General features: G+C 57.0%; 1 protein-coding gene across 5 annotated transcripts in view; it reads left to right on the plus strand.

Moving 5' to 3' along the window:
* The window catches only part of NAV1 (neuron navigator 1), a 244,587-nt gene that overhangs the window by 53,989 nt on the left and 163,093 nt on the right, over positions 1-27,505 (plus strand). For all 5 annotated transcript variants that reach the window (XM_072733471.1, XM_072733468.1, XM_072733469.1 and 2 more), the window contains exons 2-3: positions 18,829-19,581; positions 23,794-23,897. In XM_072733471.1, coding sequence (XP_072589572.1) covers positions 18,860-19,581; positions 23,794-23,897 — 826 coding nt within the window. In that variant the 5' untranslated portion in view covers positions 18,829-18,859. The remainder of the gene's footprint in view (positions 1-18,828; positions 19,582-23,793; positions 23,898-27,505) is intronic.

Consider the following 27,505-nt stretch of genomic DNA (forward strand, 5'->3'; position numbering starts at 1 on the left):
AGAGGCAGAGACACAGGCAGAGGGAGAAGCAGGGTCCCTGCGGGGAGCCCGATGCGGGACTCCATCCCGGAACCCCAGGGTCACGCCCTGGGCCGAAGGCAGATGCCCGACCGCTGAGCCCCCCAGGTGCCCCTAAACTATCTTTTTGTATGTGAAATCATGTAGAGTCCTTCGGGCTCGGGCTAAGGCCTGCTAAGAAGACTGCTCAAAGCCAGATGCTGCTCTAGGCTGGGGGTGCCCTGGTGGGGGGGCAGCAGAACTAGGAGTTGGCTGCCCGCCCCCCGCCCGCTCACACTCCTCCTGGCCTTTCCCAGGCCCACTCAGCCCCCCACACCCAGCCTCCCCCAGCCTGGCAAGCCTGGCTCAGGCCAAGCAGAAATGGTCCCCGCATCCCTCTGATGCCTGGTGGCATTATTGGAAAAGTCAGCCTGGAAACCACAGAGGGGTGTAGGGTGCTGGGGGCTGGAGCTCGGGAAGCACCGTAGACGGTGAGACGGCTGAGTTAAACGGCGTCTGCGTGAGTCATCGCCCTCCTGCCTGCCTCCCCAGGCCTGGCGTCAACCTAGAAGCTGGTGAGACAGTTACCTTCTCAGCCGGCTAAATTGCTCTCTGAGGACAGAACCAGAAAGACTGAACTGAAAATTACAGCCGAAAGGGTTTAGGCTAGACATCAGGAATCTCCCTGTGAACTTCATGGGCCCCAACGGATTTTACGGTGTCGCTTTCTTGGGAGGCATCCAGTGGTTTGCCAAAGCTCCGCCTGCCCCCGGGTAACCCGGGTCCGTCCTGCCCTCTTGAGCAGCTCTTCTTCTGTGACCTGGTGACTTCCATTTTCACCGACAGTCCTCACGTGGCCCCAGGCTGGAAATGCTCATCATCGGGAAATAGAAATGGTGGTTGAGCGCTTTTACCCGCAACTGCCGTCAGGCCTCCCTGCTGCCTTTGGCTCCTGGTGACAGAAGTCATTGCTTTGGCAAAACCAATTTGCTTGGAAATGAGCCTGGAGATGTGTCTTTGCTTTGTCTTCCATGCGTCTGGTGTTCTCTCTTCCACCGTCGTCACCGTAGTCACATTTGATTCAGGTGCTAGAGGAGTACCCAGGCAGCTTTGTTCCCTCCTTGAAGGAAGATCAGAGCGGCCCAGCCCAGCCGATAGGTCTCCACTGCGGGGAGTTCTGAGTGCCCAGCATTTGGGACATCCATAGGTGCTCAGGGTGGGGCGAGGTTCTTGGCCAATCTGCTTGAATATGGTCTTCATTTTATTTATTTTATTTTTATTTATTCATGAGAGACACACAGGAGCAGAGACACAGGTGGAGGGAGAAGCAGGCTCCCTGCGGGGAGCCCGATGTGGGACTCGATCCCAGGACCCCAGGATCACGCCCTGAGCCGAAGGTGGATGCTCAACCGCTGAGCCCAGGTGTCCCTTGAATATCATCTTCCTGATGACTCTCTGAGGGAGGGATTATTATCCCCATTTCACAAATGAGCAACTTGACCTAGAAGGGTTAATAGTTTGCCCGCGTCTCAGGCTGGAGGCGTGTTCGTATGGATGGAAGCCAGGTCTTCGGACGTGGGGAACGGGGCTCTCTTTCCACTCCACCACACAGCCTGTCAATTCTGGTCCTGATCACGGTGGTTAAGGTAACAATGGGTGGTTGGTCACAGAAGGGCCAAACCATAACCATGCGGTCGTCGCCTTCCTGAGCCCGCCCACAGTGTGTGTCACGTCGGCCCGTTGACTCTCGGAACAACCCTGTGAGGTACATGTTGCTATTCCCATTTTGAAGATGAGAAAACTGAAGCTCCGAGAGGTCATGTTGCTTGAAGAGGGTCACACACCAAGGGATGGGCAGGGTGGAGAGTCAGACCCACGCGTTTTCTCTAAAGCCTGTCGTCATTCCACTGTACGGTAGCGTCTCCCCATAGAATTTCCCCCCTGTGATATTTAGGAACTTCTTTTTGTCTAAATCTCCATTCGTCGTGCTACAGTGTAAATGGAGGTATGAAAATATATTAATCTGTGTTTGTTTTGCTTTGTTGTTTTTACCGAGGGCATCCGAGCAAATACACAGTGGTGACCCGGCCCTGAGGAGGCTGAGTGTTCTCTCTTCTCATTTCTATTTTTTTCTCTTCACCCTGGTCCTGTCTTCTGCTTCTCTCCTGTGCCTTTGTGTCCCCCCCAGGGTGTTTCTCTACTTTCCCACCTTCCCCTTATCATCCTTTCTGCTCCCTTAGACCTCAGCAGCCAATCCTGTACCTCCAGCATCTCGTTGCCAAGCAACAGGCTTCCTACCTGCCCCATTGTGTTAGAATCTCCATGACAACAAGTACTGCCAAAAGAGAGAGAGAGAGAGAGAGAGAGAGAGAGAGAGAGAGAGTAAGTTAGGTGGTGGTAGGAGGAGGTGGTGAGACCCTGTATTTCAGGACATTTGTGCAGTTTTACCACAACACCTTGCTTGCTCGCAGGGCCCCCAGAGAGCATCACAAATAGTCTCAACCAAAACCTCATGAGATAACGAGTCATGAGAGTGACAGTCTGCATGCAGAGATACAGATTCTAGCTTAGGGACATTTATGCGAGAGCCAAGGATGAGAGCCACAGGCATTTTTTGGGTTTAAATGGTGTGGGGCAAAAAAAAAAAAATACAGTGGGGCTGGGCCACATGATCACCTTTCTGGGGGTCAGTTCAGGAAGGCAGCCCCGATGAGGGAGGGTTTATTTTTTTTTTAATTTTTATTTATTTATGATAGGAACACAGTGAGAGAGAGAGGCAGAGACACAGGCAGAGGGAGAACCAGGCTCCATGCACCGGGAGCCCGACGTGGGATTCGATCCCGGACCTCCAGGATCGCGCCCTGGGCCAAAGGCAGGCGCCAAACCGCTGCGCCACCCAGGGATCCCGAGGGAGGGTTTTTCAGTTGTTGCCTGAGTGGGGAAATGGGGAGTACGTTTCAGTAGGAGATGGTAGGGGTGCAGCTGAAGGGGGCTACGCCCGAAGCAAGCAGCATCCAGCGAAGGGCTAAGGCCAGGGATGGGAGCTGGTGGACGGAGGCTGGAACAGATCTGAGCCACACAGGCTCCTGCCCAAGGACTGTCGGGTGTATGTGAACCTTGTGAGGTTTTCCTGGTCTGTCCAGCTCAGGCAGCAGTTGGTCTCAGCTGCCCCTGCCTCCCCTCCGCCTGCCTCTACGCCCCTGCCACCTCCCTGCTTTGTGTTCCTGTTCCAAAGGTCCAGGGAAAAGGAGGGAAAGAAGAGGTGGGAAAGGAAGTGAGGACAGCATTGGATTTCCAGGGGCCTGGGGTGTTCACAGAGGGGACCCAGGCTCTTCCAGCCTCGGTGCTGAGGGCCTGGCAGGCATTCACTGGGTGGCTCCAGGCCACTAGGATGGCGGTCAGGTGATGGACTCAGAAAGAGGAAGGAGTGAAAAGAAAGGGGAGGGGAGGGATCCCTGGGTGGCGCAGCGGTTTAGCGCCTGCCTTTGGCCCAGGGCGCGATCCTGGAGACCCGTGATCGAATCCCACATCGGGCTCCCGGTGCATGGAGCCTGCTTCTCCCTCTGCCTGTGTTTCTGCCTCTCTCTCTCTCTCTCTCTCTGTGACTATAATAAATAAAAATTAAAAAAAAAATTAAAAAAAAAAAAAGAAAGGGGAGGGGAGCCTAAGCCGGTCAGAACATCTAGGAACGACCTACCTGGACAGGTGGCCAGGGACCAGCCAGGGACCCTCGTGAAGGCAGAGCAGGGCCTTCTTGGACTTACTTATTGCTCGAGGTAGATGGTGCATAGAAGACCCCCCTCACCCAGTGGCTGGCACTTGTAGGGACTCTGCGATCTCCCCCAACCACCTCATCTTGCCGGCACTTCCCCCAGTTGTACTGTCATGTACTTCAACCCAAATGTTGAGGCCAAGGCTCAGCCTGTTGTGCTGTCCTGTCCGTGCACCTGGCTCTGGGTGTTCTTGGTCCCTCCAAACCTCCAAAGCAGAAGAACCGGGAGGTCCCAGCCCCAGGATTCAGCGCTCATCATAGACTGTGCTCTCCTAACCTCTCACTTAAATCCCCAGAGTAGAGCAGTTCCCTGTTGTTCTGTGTGTTCAGAGGGCAGGGAGAGCAGGATCTGCTGGGGGGGACGGGGCAGGGGGGCCGCCCGAGCATTTTGGCCTCCAGCTTTGCTCCCCTGCCTGGCCTGACTATTCAAGAACATTGCGAAAGCTCTTGGCATGTGTGGCCGCGTGGAGGGCCAGGCCCCCAGCAGAGGCTGCAGCCCCACTGCTGAACTAGGCCCTTCTGATGTAGGATCCTCGGAGCTGAGAAGGAAGGAGACGGTGAGTCAGAGGCTCGGACCCCGCAGGAGGGAGAGCACGTCGGCCCACTCTCTGGACAGCAGTCTGCAGTTATGACCAAGAGGCTTCATGAGGTTGGCCTCTGTTCCGCTGATTCCCCTTCTGAGAAGGAAGCCTGAGGACGTGAGCAGAGGCCCAGGCTAAGCTCGTCTGCGTGTTCATCACAGCCTTGTCCGTACTAGTGAAAAACTGGAGGCGACCAGCGTGGGCAGGGATGCCGAGACGGTTAAGGAATTTCTGTAAAATGCATTTGCTTGATGGTTTATTATCTACTAATAAGTAAGGATTTTTTAGAAAAACAATTTCAAGATATTTAGATGGTGGGGGCACCTGGGTGGCTTAGCGTGAGCATCTGCCTCGGGCTCCGGGCGCAACCCTGGGGTCCTGGGATCAAGTCCCGCATCGGGCTCCCTGCAGGGAGCCTGCTTCTCCCCCTGCCTCTCTCATGAATAAATAAATAAAATCTTAAAAAAAAAAAAGATTTTTAGATGAAAAGTAAAAATGCTCAATTCCTCATAAGAGACATGACACGTATGTATAGGATAATCACAATTTCGTAGGGATATAGCCTATAGTTGTGTACCCATCTATACTGTATGGATTGTATACGGATAGTATGCACCGGCTTCACATATAACACATGAGTGTGGACAGTAAAAAAGCTGGAAGAAACCAAAACACTCAAAAATGCTAACTGTGGGCCAGTAGGTTTGTAGATGATAGGCTTTCTCTTCTTTGTATTTTTCTACTTTTCCAAGTTTTTCTGGTGAGTGTCTTGTTTTATAAGAGCTAACCTTTATTAAGCTCGCTCTCCAGGCCACCGCGCTAAGCATTTTTCACACTGCTTTGGATTGCTGGTGTCTCCCCAAATTCCTATGTTGAAATCTTTTTTTTTTTCCTATTTTTAAAATTTTTATTTATTTATTTTTTTTCCTATGTTGAAATCTTAACCTCCAAGGTGATCGTATTAGAAAGGGGGGTCTTCGGCAAGTGACCGCCTCATGAATGGGATCGGTGCCCGTATGAGAGAGACCCCGGAGGGCTCGTCGCCCCTCCAGCCCCGTGAGGTCGCAGCCAGCGGCAGCCCGCTCGGGGCTCAAGAAGCAGGTTCTCAGTAGACTCCGAGCCTGCGGGCACCGCGATCACAGCCTCAGGACGGTGAAGTTCTGTTGTTCACAAGCCACTCGGTCTGTCATATCCTGTCAAAGCAAATCCAAATGGACGAAGACACACGTTATCTCATTTTATTTTTATAGCGACTCGGTGGGATGGATACCCTTATTTTTTTTTATTTTTTTAAATAAAGATTTTATTTATTGATTATGAGAGACAGAGAGAGAGAGGCAGAGACGCAGGTAGAGGGAGAAGCAGGCTCCGTGCTGGAAGCCCGATGCAGGACTCGATCCCGGGACCCTGGGGTCACGTCCTGAGCCAGAGGCAGATGCTCCACCGCGGAGCCACCCGGGCGTCCCAAGATACCCTTATTTTCTAGATGAGACAGTCAGAGCTCGCAGGGCATAAGGAACTTTCCCGGAGCCACCGGGTTCGTACACAGCAGAGCCGCATCCTGAACAACACCCCAGAAGAGGTTCCGACCGTAAACGCGGGCCCTCCGGTGGGAGCAGGTGGGAGCGGGTGGGTGGGCCCATCTCCTGCCTCGGACGGAGCCCTGGTCCCTCGCTGTTCGCTGGCAGCTCTGGTCAGACCTGACCGACCTCTCCAGTTGGAGGTGGCCCCGCGCAGATCCCTGGGCCGGGACCCGCAGACAGCTGCGAGCGGCTCGGTGCAGGCAGTGTGGACAGGTGCATGCCCGTCTGCCCGGCGCGGGGGGAGGCAGAGGGGGCGTTGCCCGGCGCCAGCTGCTGGGGCACCCCGGACGCTCTCCTGGCAGCCTCGGGGCCCCGAGGAGCTCCACTCTGGGACCTCGCGGCCCTCGGCCCCCTTCGGGTGATCGGGGTCGTGGGGGAGGGGAGGCCCCTCTCCTGCAGCCTGGCCTCCTGCCTCGGCTGAAGTCAGGCCTGGCGTCTCCGTCTCCGAGTGCGTGACTCCCACACCAAGTGCTGCTGCCCGGGGGCTGGGGGGCGTGTCCTGGCTTGGCAGCGCTGCACTGGCAGGGGGGGCCCAGCGCGGTTTCAGCCTGGCTCTGAGGGAAGCGGCTGGAGCCAGCGGAACGGGGGTGCTCGGCTTTGCTCAAGACACACAGGCAACCAGTGCTTTCTCCCCACTGCTCAGGAATGAGAGGAGTAAGGGAAGCTGAATTCTCTCCCGTGATGGAGTTGCTTGTCCCACTTCTCAGATGGTAAAATTAAGGCCTAGAGACTGAGTCATTGAGGGAGATGCTTAGCACTGGAATCCAATCCAGTGGTCTGCCTCCTGGGCTACTCTTGATTTTGGGGCCCGCCTGCAAGTGAGGTCTCATGCCTCTTACCCGCACTCGTACCCCTCACACATCCGGGGGTCTTTGAGGGAAGGAGAGCCTCTTGTTAGCGTAGCCGGCCGAAGGCTGACTTCACTTTGCAGGTCTGGTCTGTAGCTCAGAGGGTTTGCGGTCCGACGGAGAGTGCGGCCCCGTCCAAATGCCAGGGTGTGGCGGCCCAGCCCGGGCGTGAGCCTACACGCGGCAACGGAGCAGGGCCTCTGGGCTGCAGGGCTGTAAGCGCTCCCAGACCCCTCCCGGCCCAGTGCCCAGGAACCGCCCTCCCCTGCCCCCGCCCAGTGGCCCTGGACTTTGTGGCCTGCAAAGTGCATGGGCCTTGTTGAGTGATCTGTCCTCCGTGAGCCGGGCTGGAAAAACCATCCATGAAAGGACATTGCAGGCTTTGAGTCGAGGGAGAACAACTACAATAAAGCAGAGTGTGAGGAAGACGGAGCTGACAGGTCTGGTGGGAGAGGCAGTCATCTGGCAACTGCCTGGGGGTCGATGCGGGTTCCAGTTTCCCTGTCTGAGATGAGCTGCCCCCCCACCCCCAACCAGGCTCCGCTTACTCCTGCTCCTCCCCCATTCATTAGCTCTAGGGTCCATCTGGAATCTAAGCTACTGCTTGGGAAACCAGAGCTCTAGGAACAGGGGCCTGGAGGAAGTGACTACACCCTCCCCCCCAGAGGTGGGGAAAAGATGGGGGCACAGCAGGGACTGTCTGTGGGGCAGCTCCCCGAGGGCCTAGGCAGCTGTGCTCTTGTGATTTAGAACGTCCAGGCTCTCGTGTGCCCAACAGCAAAGCACACGACATACCGGGGACACCCGGAGCGGGTTCTGGGGCTGGGGGTTCTGGAGCAGAGGAGAGCTGTGTCTGGCTGCACGTACTCCCCACGCCAGCTCGACTTCCTGGGAGGTATTTATAACCCAAGCCTCCAGCCCCCTGTGATTTGTGGGACAGCTTTAAACCATTGATTTTCATTAGCACTAAATCATTTCTCTTGGCTAATTGAAAAGGAACCAAGGATACTGACAGTGGAGCCGTTTATATGGATCAAATCAGTGAAAAATGCCAATATGCTGATACAGTGCAAGTCTGCAGCGGGGCGGCTCCGGGGCCCCTCCCTGGAGCTCAGAATTCACTTTTCTCTCAAGGCCGAAGGCTGTGAGAAGCAGCCCCCCCCAGACTGGAGGACCAGGGGATGGACTTGATTCTCAGCAGGAGAGCTGGAAGTCAGACATTTGGAAGAAGTCCCAGGGTGGAGAGATGGGGCAAGAGATTCTGAGGGTAGTGTTGGAGGGACAGCGAACGGCTCTTCGACGGAGGTCGTTTAACTTCTGCATCGGCCCGGGCTCAGCCAGAGCGGTCAGGAGGCCACGGACGCTCCTCGGGAGTGCGATGGAGTCGCCCCGAGAATGCTCGTCTGCGCAGGACAGCGTTGGAAGCCCTCTCCTGGGAAGGGGGGTTGGGCTCAGCTGGGCTGGGTCTGGAGGGCAGGGGGTTGGCACCAGCTCGGTCATTTACTATTAATGCCAGGGAGCTCAGCTCTCCGCTATTACCTGGGGCTAATTGGCCGGCCCCGTCTTCCTCTGCAGGAACGCGTGGCCATCTGGCCAGAAAGAAGACCATCCTGCAGTTCTAAGGTTAAAGGAATTCCTGGGGGTGTTGGCAGAGCTCTGGGCTCCGGGGGTCGAGAGGGGGAGGACAAGAAGGAGTTCCACCACCCTGGACAATCCTAATCCCCATTCTGAGCCAGGAGCCAGCCAGGCGGGCGCTGGGAGTACTGAGCCCCCCCACCCTGTGCCTGCCAAGTCCAAGCCAGCAGACCCGTTTCCTTGCCTCCTGCCAATGCTCTGCCCGCACTGGTCATGCTTGTCCCCACGACAGCACGGCTGGCTGCCCGTCCTGTCCCTCTCTCAGTATTGATCGGGGGATCACCTTCTCTGCCAAGGACCAGGCCTAGTGCATGCATGGCCCCCAGCGGGTTTGCTGGAGCCCAAAGCAAGGGTCTGCAGGCTAAGAGCTTGGGGAAGGGGGATGGGTTCAAGTCTCTTCTACTGTGGCCCTACCCCCGTGTACCCACATCTCGGATCTCCCTTTATGTCTGTCCTGAGAGACTGGTGGAGAGAAGAGGCTGGGTAAGAAGGAGAAAACATTTAATAAATGACCATTGCAGTCCTGTCCTCAGCCCTGGGGACCTCCCCATGATGCCCAGCCTCGGAGTCTTATGCAGAGGGGAGTCTGCGTGGTGTGGAGAAGAGCACTGGACCAGGAGTCTCCCCAGGCACTGCCATTACTCAGCAGTGTGGCTTGGGACAAGCTACTTCCCTAGCCATGGGGAGGTTATCAATTGGCCTCATCCCCCCACCCTTAACTCCATGCACGTTGCAGGCTGTAGAAAGTCCATAATCCACACGTGTTAAATGGAAATTGTGTACACACGGCGAGGGTATTGGGGCCCATTTTTCCAAGGAGAGCCTGTGAGCACCCTGCTGGGGAGCCCAGGGCCCTTGAGGTGGAGAAAGATAGGAAGACAGAGTTCCCCCCTTGCCTCCGGGATGGATGGGAAATGGGCCAAAGGGAAGGGACAGGGAAAGCAAGCAGACAGACTGAAGCCACAGATAGGTGTGTGTGTGTCGGTGTGTAGACATGAGTGTGTCACTATATGGTACCTGGCCAAGGTGAGACAACGCATGTCACCTCTCTGCGGGGGCATCAGAGGACACAGCTCTCTGCCAAGGTCTTCAGCCTCCAGGGACCAGAATGAACCTCCAACCCAAAGTAAGCCCCGACCTGGGGTTCGGCCCCGGCAGGAACCGGTCAGGCTTTCAAGGGCAGAAGATAGTCAGTGGCCGGGAGAGGAAGAAAGCTTGCGGACGGGCTTATGTGAGTCCAGGAGCCTTGTCCCTGGAAGTCGTCCTGTCCACCTTCCGCCTCTGACGAGGTTGCCCCTAAGCCGAGCTCAGCTGTCAGGACTGCATCAGCTTCAGAAGGCGGCTCCGGGAAAGGGGCCTTTCCCCCCTCTCTCACTGACCCCTGCCGCCGTTAATTTTGGAGACTTCCCCAACTTGGTGTATCCTCCTTACCCCGCTCCCATGTAAACCGTCTGTCGTCTTCATACTCACAGGAGGAAATAGATAAAAATTAAGATAAGAGGGAAATAGGGATCCCCGGGTGGCTCAGCGGTTTGGTGCCTGCCTTTGGCCCAGGGCGTGATCCTGGAGTCCTGGGTTTGAGTCCCACGTCGGGCTCCCTGCATGGAGCCTGCTTCTCCCTCCTCCTATGTCTCTGCCTCTCTCTCTCTCTGTCTATAATAAATAAATAAATAAATCTTTAAAAAAAAAGATAAGAGGGAAATATATAGTGGTAACATTTATGTTGCTCTGACTGGAGACGGTGACACAAGGTCCCAGTGGGGAATCTGAGCGGAGCAGGGAAGGGAGATACACGCTGTGCTGATGAACTATTCGACTTAATAATAACTAGCATTTACTCGGTGATTTGTATGGGTTCATGTGAGCCAGGCACTGTCTTCAATGATTGTCCTATAATAACTCACTGACATAATATAATGTTTTTATGACATGATAAAATAGATGCTGTTATTATTATTCCTGTTTTACAGATGGGGAGGCAGATGAAGGAAGTTAAATAACTTGTTTAGGACCCCAAGCTAGGAAGCAGCATGCCAGCTACAGTTGTCGGGGGTGGGGGGCAAAGGGGTGGGGGTGGGGGTGTTGGGACGATGGGGACAGAGGTGGTGGGAAAGCCGTGGTTCTGCTTCCAGGTCCTGCGTCCTTCACCACCACCCTCTACTGTGCAGGGTCGGTACCTCAGTGCTGGAGTCCAGAGACACTCCGAGCCTTTACCGTGAATGATTCCAGTATTTTTTCTTTCCTTCTTCCTCCGAATCCGACTTCTTCCTTCCTATTTTGCAGCTTTTATTTTATTTTTAAAAGGTTTTATTTATTTGTTCATGAGAGACAGGGGGAGAGAGGCGGAGACACAGGCAGAGGGAGAGGCAGGCTCCGTGCAGGGAGCCCGATGCGGGACTCGATCCCGGGACCCAGGTTCACGCCCTGGGCTGCAGGCGGCGCTAAACCGCTGAGCCACTGGGGCTACCCTATTTTGCGGCTTTTAAATAACATTCCAGGGAAGAGAAATAATTTACCCAAATTCACTCAGCCTATGATGGAATCATTTGACCCAGAGTAGCACCTCCCAGACTTTTTTTTTTTTTTTGCATTTCCTTCCTCTCTCCCTTTATTCTTTTCTTTTCTTCTTTTCTTTTCTTTCTTTTTTTCTTTTCTTTCTTTTCTTCCTTTCCTTTCCTTTCCTTTCCTTTCCTTCTTTCTTTTTTTTAAGATTTTACTTATTTATTCCTGAGAGACACACAGAGAGGGGCAGAGACACAGGCAGAGGGAGAAGCAGGTTCCCTGCGGGGAGCCCGATGTGGGACTCAATCTCGGGACCCTGGGATCACACCCTGAGCCGAAGGCAGAAGCTCAATTGCTGAGCCCCCAGGTGTCCCGACCATCCTTCCTTCTTTCTTCCCTTTCCGTTTCCCTTTCCCCTTCCCTTTCCCCTTCCCTTCCCTTTCCCTTCCCTTTCCCTACCCTTTTCCTACCCCTTTCCCTTTCCCTTTCCTTCTCTCTCTCTCTCCTCTTTCCTTCCATACCCAACCTCTGGACTTTGGGGGGGGACCTCGCCCTCCCGCCGCTGGGCAGCCGCGTCCTCTAACGGGGCCCCTGCAGGAGGAGCTGTCCTATCAGCACCACGGCCGCCGCTGCCGAGCCTCAAGGGCGGGAAGGGCGCGAGAGTCCTGCTGGGAACGTGCAGCCGCTGGGCCTCGGACCTGGGAGGGACCGGGATACAGTACCCGCTTCCCTGCCCTCATCCCGCCTCTGGCCCGCAGACCCCAGGGAGCTAGCGCTTAAGTTCTCCCCACGTTCTGAGCTAGAGTCAAATATTTATAGGCATGAATACTTCCTGGCTCCGGGGTTTGCAGAACATTGGGGAGCCAGTAGCCTCCGTTTGTCCTGATGGGGCCTGAGGCCAGGAGGATTCAAGGCTGAAAAAGGCTGGGAGGTTGGAGGTGGAAGGGAGGAGCGGGGGAGGTCTGGATTGAGGCTGTAGGATAAGCCGCAGAGCAGGGTGGGAACAGACGCAGGTTGGGTCCCCTGTGCCGCTAACGTTGGCTCTCCCGGTTACTGGCTGTGTGATCACAAACTCCTTAGCTTCTCCGGGCCTTGGTGTCTGAGCCCGTGACGTGGGGATGATAATGTTACCGCCGACTCCTAGGGCAATTGCAGTTAATATAGGTAAAGAGCCCAGAACAGTGCTTGGCATGCAGACGGTAAGGGCAACTAATAAGTGTTGGATTTAAAAATAAAAGACCCCAGGGCACCCCGGGTGGCCCAGTGGTTTAGCGCCGCCTTCAGCCCAGGGCGTGGTCCTGGAGTCCTGGGATCGAGTCCCACATCGGGCTCCCTGCATGGAGCCTGCTTCTCCCTCTGCCTGTGTCTCTGCCTCTCTCTGTCTCTCTGTATCTCATTAATAAATCAATTTTAAAAAAAGACCCCAGGGTGAGGATGAGAGAGTAGACAGTTGGGGTGTAGATGGAAGAGGGGGGAGCCAGATGAAATGGAAGTACATGCTGGGTGGGGCTGCGTGCTGTACTAGGGACCGGGACTGTGCCCCCCTCCCTGGAAGCCACCAGCCTCTGGACTCACCTGCCATCCATCAAATTGTTCCAGTCTAGGTCTAAATTTGTCTCCTTGGGCAGCCCTGGTGGCTCTGCGGTTTGGCGCCGCCTGCAGCCTGGGGTGTGATCCTGGAGACCCGGGATCAAGTCCCACATCGGGCTCCCTGCATGGAGCCTGCTTCTCCCTCTGCCTCTCTCTCTCTCTCTGTCTCTATGAATAAATAAATAAAATCTTTTAAAAAAATAAAAATAAATAAATAAATTTGTCTCCTCTTCTGAGAAGAGCAGCTGTTTTCCTTAACATAATTTTTGCCATTTCTTGAGCCTCTACTATGTGCCAGGCGCCATGCCAGGTACCTTATCTGTATCCTCTCATTGAATCTTTATAAAACTCTAAGTTTTTGTTTTGTTGTTGTTGTTTTTTACAGATGCTTTTTTTTTTTTTTTTTTACAGATAAAGGCTTTGGGCTCAAGAAAGTTAAGATACCTTATCTATTTTTTTTAAAGATTTTTATTTATTCATGAGAGACACAGAGAGAGGCAGAGAGACACAGGCAGAGGGAGAAGCAGGCTCCATGCAGGGAGCCCGACGTGGGACTCGATCCAGGGACTCCAGGATCATGCCCTGAGTCAAAGGCAGATGCCCAACCGCTGAGCCCCCCGGGCATCCCTAGATACCTTATCTAAAGCCATATAGCAAGAAGTAGCAGGTCTAGGATTTGAACCCAGGCCTTCCTGACTCAATAGCCTTTACTCTTTCCACTACAAAAGTTCCAACTGTCTAGTTTGCCGTCGCACCCACTGGGGGGCATTCAGGTGTTATTACATCCAGCTCCGGCAGTGTTCTTCGTGTTGACTTGCTGTAGATACCTGATGAGAGCCTAGCAGGTACTCTCATCCTCCTTTGCTCTGCGGGCAGCTCCGGAAGAACCAGGCAGTTCAGCCTCCACCCCGGGGCGTCTGGGATGGAGGGACACTTGGAAAAAGATTCTCTGTCCTTGTGATCTTAATGACAATACTTGTCGACTCCTTGCTGTGTCCCAGGTACTGTTCTAGGCACGACAGTTATGGACTTATTTACTCTTCAAAGCAATGAGGAGGTAGGTCCTAGCCTCAGCCTCATTTTACAGCTGAGGAAACTCAGAGTTTATGGGATTTGCCCAAGGTCACACCCTCAGCAAATGGCAGAGCCAAGCTTCGAACCTCGGCCCTGTGGCTCCAGCATTTGTTCTCTCACCACTATATTCCTCAGTCTCTTGGAAGAGCAGTGCCTTGGAGCACTGACAGATGGACCATGGGCATGCGAGGTTCAATCATCAGATCTGCTCCCCAGACCTCAAACTCCCATCCCCCACCCCCAACCCTGCTGCCGCCCCTTCCTTGGAGCCTTCCCAGATTCTGCTTCATGGTCAGACTGACGCACACACGTCCCCACAGCACTTTACTTTGCCTCTCTTGGTGCAAAATGTGCTTGTGATGACTGTGCATGTTTCCCCCCAACCTACCGGATCATTGGCTCCTTGAGAGCAGAACCTGGGTCTCAGCCGGTGCTTGAGCATCTGGCAAAGCACCTGGTGTATGGGAGGTACTCAACCAAGGTGTGGATGGTTGAGCAAAAGGATCCTGTTGTGAATCCTTTTGAAAGCCCGATGAGCTTTTGTAATGGGAAGTACTGACTCCCTAATGTAACTACTGAGGAGGGAGCCCCAGCAGGCGGGGACTAAGGAGCACTTAGTCTCACTAAGTGAGACCTCCTCCTTGAGTCTGCTCAAGGGGTTAAGTGACATTCCAGATCAGAGCACTCAGGAGGAGGAGGAAGAGAGAGCATGTTTAGGAGTGGGGGGATCTGGCGGGCGCCCCAGATCCCACATGTGTGTGCACACACACATTTGCACGTCCATGGTCACGTAGGAAAGATGTAGGCTCCTTGCTGACACTCCCAGCTCCCAGCCTCCTGCCCGTGGGCCTCCCCAGGTATAGTGGCGACATCTATACTGAGAGCCAAGCTCTCTGGCTTGAACAGGCCCCGTCCAACACAGTCAGAGATGGTCCAGCTCCCGGGCAGGGTTCTGTGTGACAGTGAGAACCAGGAAATAAAGACGGTTACAGCCAACCGTGTTCACCCCAAGAGGCCGAACATTTTCTGATACTACCTTACTCAGCCTGCTCAGGACGTGAAGAAACAAGAAGGCAGCAAGGATTTCTCCTCATTTCAAAGGAGAAACTGGGCCCCAGAGCGCACATGGGAGCCTCCCAGTTCCTTTAGTCCATTAAGAATGCAGCTTGGATACCAGAGTCAGTAGACACCTGGCTGGGCCCCAGGAGAGGTCATCTGGACTCGCCTCACTCTTGAGCTTTGGAGGCACCACTACCCATGTGTCTCCACTAAGACCCCACCCCCCATGAGCACTCTTTACCTTTTTACCCAGGCCTCCCATCTGCTAGAGACTTGTAACTCCATAGTCTTCATCCTCAACCCTCACCTACCCCAGGTGTGCCACTTGCTACCGACTGAGCATATTAAGCGCGTGGCCAGACTGCATTTGGCCCATTCTCTCCCTCCCCACCCCCATTCATTGCCTTCAGCCTCTGATGGGGCGATGCCCTAGGACCATGTTGGCCTCCAGGACCAACCAAAGTCAAACAGCATATGGAGGGTAGAGGGAAAGCTGGCCAGATCTGAGGAATGCTGGAGAGAAAAGGAAGGAGGAGGAGGAGGCCTTCTCCAGGGCTGCCCATGACTGATGTTCTTTTCCAATTTTCACTCTGTGAACCAAGTTTATGCCCCCATCCTCTGTTTCCCACAATCTCTGGGAGGCCCGAGCTGTCAATCACGGCAAGGACAGTGTTGATAGGGAGGCTGAGGAGTGCATCCTGAGGCTGGACGTGCATTCGATGGCCATGGACTAGGGGACCCGTCCTTGGGCCCCAGGGTCCTGCTCGTCTGCTCTTGACGCACAGCCTTCCTGCTTTCTAGCTGTGTATGTTCTCGGGGAGCTTGCTTAACCTTCTCGGCCTTGTTTTCCTGACCTGGCGGATAGGGATAATAGAAGCCACTTGGGAAGGTTGTTGTATGGATTAGAAAGCATGTCTCAGTGAGAGACACTGATGACGTCTGGGGAAGATACGCTGGCGTCCTCTTGAGATCTCTGTAGAGATACTGAGCACCCGTGAGCTCCCACTCGAAAGGCAAACCAGGAAGGCTCCTTGTGTGGCCCCTTTCCCACCAGGCTCAAAGAACCCAGTGTGTTTGGGGATCCCTCGTCCACCACCGCAAAAGCCGTCTGATGCTCCCAGACTCGCACCTGGGACGGTGGCCGCCCCTCCTGTGCACATGCTGCTCCTGGTCTAGGTGGTGCCGGGCCCAGAGGCCGGAGGAGAGGGCCCAGCCCCAGCTGCAGGGGAGAGGGAGAGGTGAGGCTCCTGGACCTACCGCAGGAATGTTTTTACATCCTCTTCCCATCAAGCTTTTGAAAAAATGATGATCCAGTGAAAGCAGCCGCTGCATCTGCTCCATTAGCAAGTGAAGTAGAAGCAGCTTCTGGGCCTTAGGGCTCCCTTGGCTGGAAGTCTGGCCAGTCCTAGATGTAGGGCCTGGGGGAGTCTGGGCCAAGGGGAGCTGGGGATGCCTCAGGGACAGTGTAGGTGAGCTGGGCTCTTGGGGGATCCCTGGACATGACAACGTGGGGGGAAGAGCAGTTCACGGGAGAGGTGCAGGCGCGCCGAGATGCTGTTCCGGGTTCTGTCACAGAGGTAGCTCCCAGAGGGGGTGCCTGCGTGGCCGAGGCCCCCACACCGGGATCTGACGGGGGCTGGGCCTACGGGGAGAGGCACAGGTGGCCCGTGCGGTCCTGTGCCAGTGGAGGGATTGAACGTGGGAGTGCTGCGGTCTCCGGGGCGCGGGCCACGGTGGCTCGGTGGCTTCAGGTCCTTCTCATGGGGGGTCAGCCGATGAGTTCAGCCGGCCGGGCACAGCTCAGCTCTGCTGGACGCTCAGCAGCTCAGGGCCACACACGCCTTCCACCAGGCCCGTTCTTATCCCTCTGGCCCAGCCTGGCATTGTCACCGGTGCACGTAGCTGACAACCAGCGGAGTGGCTGGGGAGAAGAAGGGGGACGCCGTCCGTTGCTCTCCCCTCTCCTGGGGGAGAATTCCCACAACGTCTTGAGGCCAGGCTAAAGCATGATGTTGCTTCTGAATCGTGAAGACCGCCCGTCGCTCCACCTACTGCAGCGGCTGGATTGTATCCGGTTCTTACCGTGCAGGCTGGGCGTGGAGGGTCTCGCAGCTGCCGTTAGCACCCGCTTGACACCCTCCGAGATTTCTGTGAAAGTCCTTCTCAGGCCCTCCTGCGGGGCTGGGGCTGGGACGGGCAGGGTGCCCTGCACGGGAGACGGTGGGCAGGCGGAGGGGGACTCAGAGTATCCTTTCAGTCTACGGCCTGGTGGGGGGTGTAAGGTTGACGGGAAGGATGCAGGAGTCAGGCAAGCCTTGAACACGGTCCGCTGGGCCTAGGCCGCCACCGGAGGAGTGGGGGCAAGCGGGCTGTGGGCACCATGACACCCGCGGCTTTGCCTTCTCTGCTGGAGGAGCTGGGGGCTCCTGTGGCCCATCAGTAGTGGCGTCAAATCATTAAAGTCCACATCAGAGGAAACGGGGAGGGGATCGTAGCATTTTGCTTCCTAGTGGAAATTATTTCGTCCGTTAGTGGAGCAGTCCTGCGAGCCCCGACTCCGCCATTCCACACTGTGGTTCTATAAATCCATCAAGGTTTAGGGGTCCACGTTGACTTCTCACAGTGTAGCCTGTAAGTGGTCCTCGGCCACGGAGTCAAAGGTCAGAGAAAGGTCGACAACAGCCATAACAACCCGCGTGGTTGCCGACGGCCCCCTCTGCCATATAAGGGGGACAGCCCGGTGGCCTCAGGTGGACCAGCCACACCATGGTGGTCTTTTCTCTGCTCACATGCCCTTTGTCTCCATCTTCACCTGGTGGCAGTCAGTCAACCTGGGCATTTTCCTCACATGTGATCATTTGCCTACGTTTTTCCCCTTCCCCTATAGGATACATTCCTAGGCCGGGCACTGTTCCCACAGCAGTGCCAGAGCGCCCTGCGGCCCTGCACCGAAGCTCGATATTATACATTTTCTAAAAGGCACTAAATTTGATAGCGAAAAATGCTGACATTTAATCTGCATCTCTACGATTTTTTTTAAATTTTATTTATTCATAGAAACAGAGAGAGAGAGGGGCAGAGACACAGGCAGAGGGAGAAGCAGGCTCCATGCAGGGAGCCGGACACAGGACTCGATCCCGGGACTCCAGGATCCCACCCTGGGCCTAAGGCAGGCGATCAACCGCTGAGCCACCCAGGGATCCCCAGACATGGGACTTTTAAAGGCCTTTCCCACAACGAAATTATGGAAACATTTGTGCGTGTGTCCTGCAAATATGGTTTCATTTTCTGCATTTCCTACATTTAACTCTTTCGTCCATCTGGGATTGATTGTGTCTTTGTAAATGGCTTCAAATTCCCTGGGAAATGAAAGTGATTAATAGAGCAATTAATTCATTAATTAACATGGCTGGGAGGAGAAGCTGGTAGAGGAGGAGAGGTTGAGGATATGGGAGAGGGATGGGATAATTAATGGATGGAGGGCTGAGAGAGAAGGGGCTGAGTGAGGGCTCCAGGGTGCACAGGGAAGGGCTATGAGGAGGACTGTGAGCCCAGTGCCCAAATCTCCAGTGACCGAGAGGGTGGGGACAGGGGGAGGGAGGAGAGATGGCATCAATGAGGACCAGTGAATGATACGAGCCAGGTGGCCCGAGCTGAGGGTGGGGGGAGGTTTACAAGTTTGTGGTTTGTGGGGACTGGGATCGGCCGCCCCATCTCTGGACCCAGCGGGACCTGGACGATTACGCTCCACCGGACAGGTATCCTGGGCGCTTTTATCAGATGAGGTGGCAGGTGGGAGGAACATGCAGAGAAACGGCTGAGGGCACAAGGGGGTTGGGCAGGGGATTCTAGACTCAGGCCACAAGGAAGGATCCGAGGAGGAGAGTCTATCCCTGATCAGTGCAGGGCTGCAGAGGCCGGGGACCTTAACTCAACTCCATCGCACAGAGCACCGTGGTTCACAAAGCACCCTCGCGTGTATGTCTGCTTACGAGCCTCATGGCAGCGTTTCAGAGCAGAGAGGGCACGGCTTGTGGGCACTGATGGAGTCAGGACGTGCAGCCCCGAGTCCCGATGCCCGGCCTGGAGCCCGGGGCCTCCTCGGCTGACCCCAGCCTCCTCCTTACCGGCTCAGGGGCAGGAGCTTGGGATGGTGCCTGACGCTCTCTCCTCTCCTCTCCCTGCAGGACAGTAGACCTCAGCGCTGCCGGGCTAACCATGAATGGGATGGCCAACGTGAACTCTGCCAGCCGCCCCCACTATGCCTCCTCCATCCCTGTGCCTCGAGCTGCTTCCCAGACCAGGATCCACACGCCGGGTGCCTCTCCCCAGCTGCGGCCACGCCAGGCTGGCCTGGCCCTGAGCCCCCAGCGTGCGGCCTCCCCAAGACTGGGCAAGGCGGGAGGCCCTTCCAGAAACTCCTCTCCTAAGGCTTCCCGGGGGAGAGGCTCCCCCAAGCCTCCTGGGGCAGCGAGGGAGTCAGCGGAGGGTGGTGAAGGCCTTTCCAGCTCCCCATGGAGCAGTCCCAGGGCAACCCCAAAAGCAGCCCTCTCCAGCTGGGCTGGGCCCAGAAGAGCTGGGGAGACACAAGGCACCCAGGGAAAGAAGAAGGTGGCTCCAGAAGGGATTCCAGTCCGCCAGACCCGGGGCAGGAGCCCATCCCGAACGAGCTCTCGTGGAGAAACTCAAATACCAGGGGCTCCTGAAGGTCGGAAACCTCCTAGCTACCCAGGAAAGGATCAAAGGGATACAAACTACAAAGGTTCGGGGGTCCTGAGGTCTTTGGAGCCTGATGCTGGGGCAGCGTCAGGGGCTTCCTCCCCGGGGTGCAGCCCCGTGCAGAGCAAACGCCCCTCGCCCACCCCAGGGGCCATCAGCTTCTCCTCGGGCCATCAGCAGAGTCAGCCGGTCACAGCCACAGTGGCCCCCTTCCAGTACAGGTGAGCGGGGGAGCAGGTGGGGAGGGAGGCAGGGAGCGGGGACACAGCAGGAAGCCCGGAGAGCAGGGGGCCTCTGTGCTGAGGAGCAGTGACCGACCCACCAATGGAGGGGCCTGATTATAGACGGGAGGCAGGGGGTTGGGATCCCTGACGTAGGACTGGGGACATCCAAGGGGGCCCAGGATCCAAGCTCTGGTACTTCTCAGAGGACTCACCCTGGGGACTCCATGACAGGTGGGCTGATAAGGGGAGTCGCCCTGGAACGTCCATTTCCCTTGGTCCCGGAGACAGGAGTGTGTTAGGGTAGCGTGGATGCTTGAGCAGCCACAGGTGCAGGCAGGTAGGTCAGTCCCAGCCAGCTCGTCTGGGACACTGGCCACCAAAGGCTGTGGGGCGAGGTGCAGCATCGTGGGCATGGTCCCTTCCGCCGTGGCGAGTGAAGTCTTAGCCTCTCCTCGGCGCCCCCAGGATCTTCCGTGTGTCTCTCTCCACGTACCCTGTTTCCCTCTGCACCGCGTTTCCCTCGTGCCTGGCACCCCAGGCGCAGCCAGGTTTGCTTCCTCAACGGCCCGACAGGGGTTTCACCTTCCTAACAACACGATCAACAAACGCGTCTCTAGTTTTCTCCGCACGGGGCATGTTGAGCGCCTGGAAAAACGTGTCCATCAAGTACATGTGCTTTTTTTAAATAAAAACCTAATTTTGATAAAATGGTCATGATAGAGGTAAACCAGGTTTTAATTACCAAGGGGCACACGGTTTAGAGATGCTCCAGTGAAGTTCCTCCCTGGCTAGCCTGACTTCCCGGGCTTTGTCTCTGCGCTCCAGTGAGGAGAAATGCATTTCCACCTCCGGGGTTTAGAGAAGCTCCAGCACCATCCCCAGGGCGGGTGGGGGTGTCTGTGGCCCCAGAGCTTCTGGAGGGCGGGGGCGGGAACTGCCAGGACCTCGCTCTCCGGAAGGTTCCAGGCGCCCTCACACTGGGTAACAGACGCGCGGGGCCCGGGGCGAGGGAGCAGCAGGCCCAGGCCCTCCGCCACGGGCTCGGGCCTCTTTTCGAGGATCACGTTCCCCGGAACACCATATTTTAGAAGGGGGCACCGAAGCCCAAAACCACATTTCAAGGAAGACAAGCAGGTTGGTGAGGGATCCAAAAACAGCGTCAGAGAAATGATTAAGGTCGCCGAGGCGGTTTACTTTGGAAAAAGGAGGCTTAGCGGGGGTCTGAGAGCTGTTCTCAAATATTTGAAGAGCTGTCGTGTCGTCAGATGAACCGGATTTACTCGGTGCGGCTCCAGAGCACTGAGTCGGCGTCACGGTGGTTAGAAGCCCGTTGGAGACAGACTGGGGGCTCGGCAGGGAGAACTTTCTAGCAACGGGAGAGGCTTACGAATTACCGAAAGGCGGTGAGTTCCCCGTCACGGCAGGGATCCGAGCCGACGCAACGATCAAGGGAAGGGCTCACTCGGGGGTGGGCCTGCCCAGTACAGCCCAGTGCTGCCCAGTACGGCCCAGTACCGCCCGATTCCTCCTGCGGGCCCTCGGGAGCGGCGCCCGGCCTTGCAGCCAGGAGAGCTCGGAGCCAGCGCGGCACAGCCCCCCGGGGCCTCCCAGGGAGAACGGGTCTCGCCGCCCCCCACCCCGCCCCGGCCTTCCTTCTGGATCCCGCTCCGGGAAAAGCGTCCACGCGTTAAATTGCTGGGGATTCTACACCATCTGCCCTACAGCCCCCCTGGCGGACTTAGAGCCTGACATTTTCCAGAGGGGTCAGAACTTCTCCCTTTTCGGACATTTCGGGGCAACCTGAACAGAACCGTGTTTCCTTCGCTCTGCAAATGTTCATTGTACACAGACCTGGGAACGGGTCGTACCGACCTTGGCGCGGGCGGTTTCCTTCACCGTCCACCTAGACCCGGCGTCTCGGGCCCCGGCGTACGGTTGCAGGGAGGGTCGTGGCTCTGGCAAGGGCGGAGGAGGACGGAGGGCACCCCGAGGTGCCGCAGGCCGGTGGGTGGGGCCCGGAGCCGCTGCCACGGGTCACTCTGCCGAGGGCCCGGCTGGCTGCCTTGCAAGCTTCGCAGCCGGGGCGCTGCCATCTGCTCCCTAGGACTCACGGGACGTCCTCTTCTCCCGGACATCTGCCCCCGCCCCCGGCCCCTTGGCCTTTCTGCAAAGCTCCAGCTGCTCGCAGCGGCAGAGGTCATCGAGCTGCCCGCCCGCCTCTGTCTCCTGCTTCTCCAGGGGGCAGGTCGGCCCCCAGCCATCTCCTTCTAGGCTCCGTCCTTCCCAAGGCAGCGGCTCTCCTGCCTCATCTCTGACCCGCCACCGCCTCCCTCTGGTCACCCCTGCTGGCTGGACCCACAGAAGACCAATGCCTCTCGGGCGGCTCTGCAGGTCCTGGAGTCTCCTGCCTCCACTGCCTCTAGCTGGTTCCCTCAGATCCTCCAACTCCGGCTCCTCTGCTCTCCCTGGGAAGAGCCTCCCACAGCTTCACCACCTTGTGGCTGCTTTTGACCACCTGCCAAGTGCTCTCTCTTTCCAGCAGTTCTCTCCGTCCCCCGTCAGGCTGGCCTTTGGTCAGACTTCAGGGAGGGGGTGCAGTCAATGGTGGCAGGGGGGAGGGCTACTGGTCTCCTTTTATCTCTCGTCTGTGTATCATCTATCACCTACCTATCATCTACCATCTGTGTGTCACTCTGTGACCTCTCGATATCTATCGTCTATCGTCTTTCTACCAGAGACAGCGCACACATGCAGAGGGAGTGGTAGGCAGAGGGAGAAGCAGACTCCCCACTGAGCCCGATGTGGGGCTCCATCCCAGGACCCCAAGATCATGACCTGAGCCCAAGGAAGATGCTTAACTGAGCCGCCGAGGTGCCCCGTTATTGGTTTTCTTCTATGAGGCTCAAGCCCCCCGCGACTTCCAGCGTAGACGGAGCTTCCATTCGGGCTGGAGAGTGAGGAGAGGCCTGGGCCCCTGGCGGAGTGTGGGGAGGTGGAGGCAGGCCGGGATGAGAGCGTGGAAGCCTTCTCCGGGCTCCCGGGCCAGGGCCGCTCACTCACGATGGCCCGAGCGGGGTGACGGCGCCCTGTACTTCCAGCGCTACTCCGGCCCGCCTGCCCCTAGCTCCCCGCATACGATGCTGTTCACCGCGACGTGCACGTGCCCTAGAGCTCCCAGCCGTCTTGGTTGGAGAAAAGGGAAGAACGGGCGAGGAAGAGACATCCCGTAGCACTGGGAGACTCTGGTCCCGGGCCCAGCCCCGGCCCCAGGACTTTCGTCGCAGCCTCCCCTCCCCCACCGCCAGGCTGCCAGAGGGCCCACTTAGCTGGCGACAGCGGGCGTGGGCGGCGGCTCGGAGCCGGGTAATTGCCTGTAATGACGGCCGCGGCCTTTGTTCCCGGCCTGTGGGCTGGGGCTGTGCTGGAGCCCGCGCGCGAGCCGGTGCCCGGAGACCTCACCCTTCCTTCCTGCTGCCGCACCGGCCCAGCATGGACCCAGCCCCCCGGGAGTCGCCGCGACCTCCGCCAAGCCCCCCTTCTCGGACGTCCTGGCCGTCCGCACCTTGGCCAAGCCCCAGGAGGCCTGGGTGGCCCGCAGCCCCCACGAGGAGCCCGTGACCTCACCTTCAGACGGAGCCCTGCCCTCTGGGCATGGACGCGGCTGCAACGCAGGCACAGCCTGGCATGCGGGGGCTCGGCGGTGGAGCAGGTGCCTCGGGCCCAGGCCGTGACCCTGGGGCCCCAGGATGGAGCCTGCATCTCCCTCTGCTGTGTCTCTGCCTCTCTGTGTGTCTCTCAGAAATAAATAAGTAAAATCTTAAAAAAAAAAAAATACAGGCACAGTCTGAGGGCAGGGGCCCTGGCAGGACGAAGGACCCAAGGCCTGGCGATACTGTGGGTTCCCGCTGTCCTGTGGGCCATTGGTGTTCTGGGGAACGGGCAGGACACCAAAGAGGGACTGGCATCAGGCATCCCAGTGCCCTCAGGAGTTCCCCCAGGGCCCCTCCCACGGGCCTAACCTGGCCCAGGTCCTGCTGCACACGCGAGTGCACACCTGGACGTATGCTTGCCAGGGAAGGCCCAGCCCAGCGGGGTGCAGAGCACCAGCAGGGAAGAACCGAGCTCCAGGGAGATTTCCTTAGTCCCTCGGAGAAGTTTCGGGGCCAGGACCACCTCTGCTGTGAGTGACCACCCCTTCTCTGTCCACAGGCTGCAGACAGACCAGGAACCCGGCCCCCTCCCTCAGGCTGGCTGGGTCCTTGATGACTACTCTGGCTGCCCTGTGGAGACCGAGGACAGCTTCTCCTGTACAGGTAAGTGTCCTGGAGGGAAGGACTTCCTCCTGGGGTGGGGAGGCCACCAGACTGTCCTCACTGGAAGAAGTGACCTGCCTACACAGGTCCTTCTCTTAACAATGAGACATCAGCCTGCAAATATCACTTTGAGCTTTTGCCCTGCTCGGCTCGACCCAGAGTTGGTCCGTCCAATCCAGGAGCGCTTCGAGGTCAGGGGAGGAAAGTGGCCAGTGGGTGCCCTGTTTATCCAGCCCTCAGGGCCGGGAGTCACCAAGTCACCGAGGCCATGACAAAAAAGTAATGAGCCGAGAGATCGAGAGCCAGGTTCCATGCAAAGCCCAGATGAACGGTGGGGGTGCTGGGAACCAGCGAGGCAGAGCCACTTGGCTGACTGCCTGACACCTGCTTCCTTTCCCACCTGTCACCTTCCCTGGGGCACCCCGTAGTCACAACACACCACCTGATGCATGTCCTACCGGTAACCGAGCCTCAGGAGCCAGAATGTGAGATTTACACCAAGAGGAGCTCTGAAACCGGGACACAGTGATACTCCGTAAGGGCAGGGACACTGCTTGTCCCCAGGTGCATCCTCACCCGTGCCCAGCCCACGGCAGGTGCTCCACAGGTGGCTCTGAATGAATGACTGGTGAGCGGATGGGTGAAAGCTTGTGTGCCACGGGTCAGGTCCTAGACTGGGCAGATTCTAAACTCTTAGCAGGGTTTAGGTGTGTGTGTGTGTTGGTTTTCTTGCAACATTAAAAAAAAAAATACCTAGAGGATGACTGTGGTACACGAGAGGTACCTGAGACTGCACACTGCAGGGCACCAGCTGTCTATCCTTTAGTTTCCAAAGGGGTCTTTGCCCCAGGGAAAGGATGAGCTTGCTTTTGGCAAAGCTGAGATTGTCTAGAGGTTTCGTCTTAGCTTCATTTCGGTGCTTTGCTCCCGCGGGCAAAGCTGGGGCAGAGCACAGCCTGACCCTGGTGTCGCTGGACACCGGCAGCCTGCCGTTCCTGTCCTCTTATCCCCTCTATGCGGGTGGTTGGGGGTTCCCCTGGGCTGCGGGGCCAGGCCTTCTGGGCTTTCTGCCGGCCTGGGCCCCAGCCGTGGTCTTGGGGCCGTCGTGACCCTGAAGACAGAGCAGCAACACTCGCTCCATGGCAAGCCTCGTAGAGGTTGTTTATGGGGTAGGGACTGGGCATCTAGAAATAAACCGTTGCCTCCCACAATGAGTACACACGCGGAGCAACCAGGGCATGGCAGGGGACAAAGGAAACCAAATTTCACTGGCACTGAAAAACCATCAGAATTAGAATGTGGTAACCAGGAAACTATGTGGGGCTCTATTTTTACATTTGCAGTTTTGCTAGTGTGATGGCTTCCTTATGTGTATGCCACACTGTTGGGGGCCAATGAGCTCCACCTAACCAGGCCGTTCACAAGCAGTATCCGATGAGCTGGTGAGAGGACTTTTACTATTAGTGTCTGCTGCTGACTGGCTTTAGGGGGCCCCCGGGCTCGTCGGCTGGAAGCCCAAACTTCCCCGCCGGAAGGATGAACGCGGCTAGTAGACCCCACGTTGGGTTCCTCCGTGGGTGGAGTGCCAGGGGACCTGCGCAGGTGGGAAAAGGGAGCAGCCCTTGCTTCCTCCGGGGCTCCCGGGGAAGAGGAACAAGGTTCTCTGCCCTGCCTCTGCTCTGGGCCTGCCTGTCGTCGTGGCCATCCACGATGCGTTGGGTGCAGGGGGAGATGTGCTTTGTAGGGGAGCCCGCACTCTGAGCCTGAAGCAAACAGAGACGAGCAAAGAGACAACGGAAGGCTTCCATTTTACGCCCTGCTCCCTGCCTCTGAACCTCACTCTGAGCACGACGTGGCTCACTCATTCAGCTTTCATTCACTCGACACTCGACAGACCATCAGTGAGCGTTTGCCTCGTGCCCAACCCCGTGCTCAACGCTAAGGGGCACACATGGAGCATGAAGCCTACTTTAAAAAAAAAATAATTGAAAACGACATATATATTAAAAAAAAAAAAAACAGAGGTGAATAAGACTGTGACCTGTTTCCAAGGAGCTGATGGTCTAGAGATGAGCCCGGCCCAGAGGATGCGCTGGCGCCCTGGGACCTGCCCTCGTGGGAGCTAGTAGAGCAGCCTAGTGGGTCCTGCACCCGCGAGGCCCTGCAGCACTGCAGCACGAGGAGGATGCTTGCCTTATGCCCCCTCCCCGATCTGGGGGAGGAGATTTTGGTGCCTGGAAGAAGGGAATGCCACATCCTACATCGGCGTCATTTACAGAAGCCACAGGGTCCCTGAGCATGCGGTTCCCATAGGAGTCTGCGGACGACAAGGGGGCGGGTCTGCTTTCCTCTGTGGCTCCGACATCCTTCCTGCTGGGTCATGTGCCCATCTCGCTCCCCCTGACCTAGCACGGTGCCCGCTGATCCGTGTTGGGCGGAATGGTAAACTGAGCGAGTGAATAAGGAATCCGAAGTCCGTGCTCGTGGGGTCGTTGATGCTCCGCGGGCCTGTTTCTTGCCGCCTGACGAGGGGCAACCAGCCTTTCCTCAGTTCTCCTCCCAACATGCTCCTCTCCGGCATCCGGGCTCGCAGGGGGGACAGAGGTGCTGAGGGGAGCGGGGAAGGACCAAGACTCTTCTCCGCCTTGTGCTGCTTTCTTACTTACTCCGCCTGGAGCGTGGAGTCCACGCGAGCTGGGATAACCTGTGGAGCAGGACGGGGATTCCTCACGAGCATGACTTGCCTGCACGCGGCAGTGCTAGGATTTGGCCGTGGTAGGTCCCAGGGCTTCTGCCCCTGGCCCGGGGGCGTTCGCGTGTGTCGGGACCCACTCCCAGCTCGCGGGCTGTGCTGCGGAGGCCCCCGTGCTGCTCCCGGCCGCCGCGTCCCCTTGGCTGCCATCAGCGCAAAAGCAGCGCACGGGCCGCCATCGGGTCTTAATCTGGAAGGCCCAGGAAGCCAGCGCTGACGGTGCTCCGGGCCCACGTGTGTGAGGCCGAGTGCAGGACGACTGGAAAGGTCGCCCCAAGGTTGACACTTTCCTTAATTACTTCCACTTTGTGGCGTGTTTGCATGAGCGCTAAGTGGACACATAATGAAGGGATCTTGTCTCATCACAGCCTGTGTCGCTGGGGAACAAGCCGGAGCCTCCTCCCCGCCTTGCTTCTCACACAAGGGTTGGTATATACAGAATAGGAGGGGCGGTGTAGACTTTGGCCTCGTGCTGGAGTTGTTTTGTTTTTCTCCTTCCCTCTTCCATGTTCAGCTGACTCCACCTTTAAGCCATAATTACGTTGTTCATGTTTTGTGGATCTGGGACTGGGGATGGAGTGAGTCCCCCTTTGCAGAGAACCTGCAAACCTGGCGAGCCCTCCGCTGGGGCAGGAGCGGTCTGGCGCTACTCTCTGGGAGAGGAATTTGCTCTGGGCATTCGGGTGGCGCCAGCGTAGTGGTACGAGCCCCACGTGCTCTTCTGGCAGCTTCCGGCCAGATCCAAGGATCCCAGGGCTACAAGTGACTCGAAAAGTCAAAGACCACGGGAAGCCAAAGCCCTAATGAACTTATCTCTCACCCAGTGATGGCCTCATTCTCCGTGGGGAGAGCTGAC

This window comes from Vulpes vulpes, chromosome 13 (genome assembly GCF_048418805.1).
Source record: "Vulpes vulpes isolate BD-2025 chromosome 13, VulVul3, whole genome shotgun sequence".
Taxonomy (NCBI): Eukaryota; Metazoa; Chordata; class Mammalia; order Carnivora; family Canidae; genus Vulpes; species Vulpes vulpes.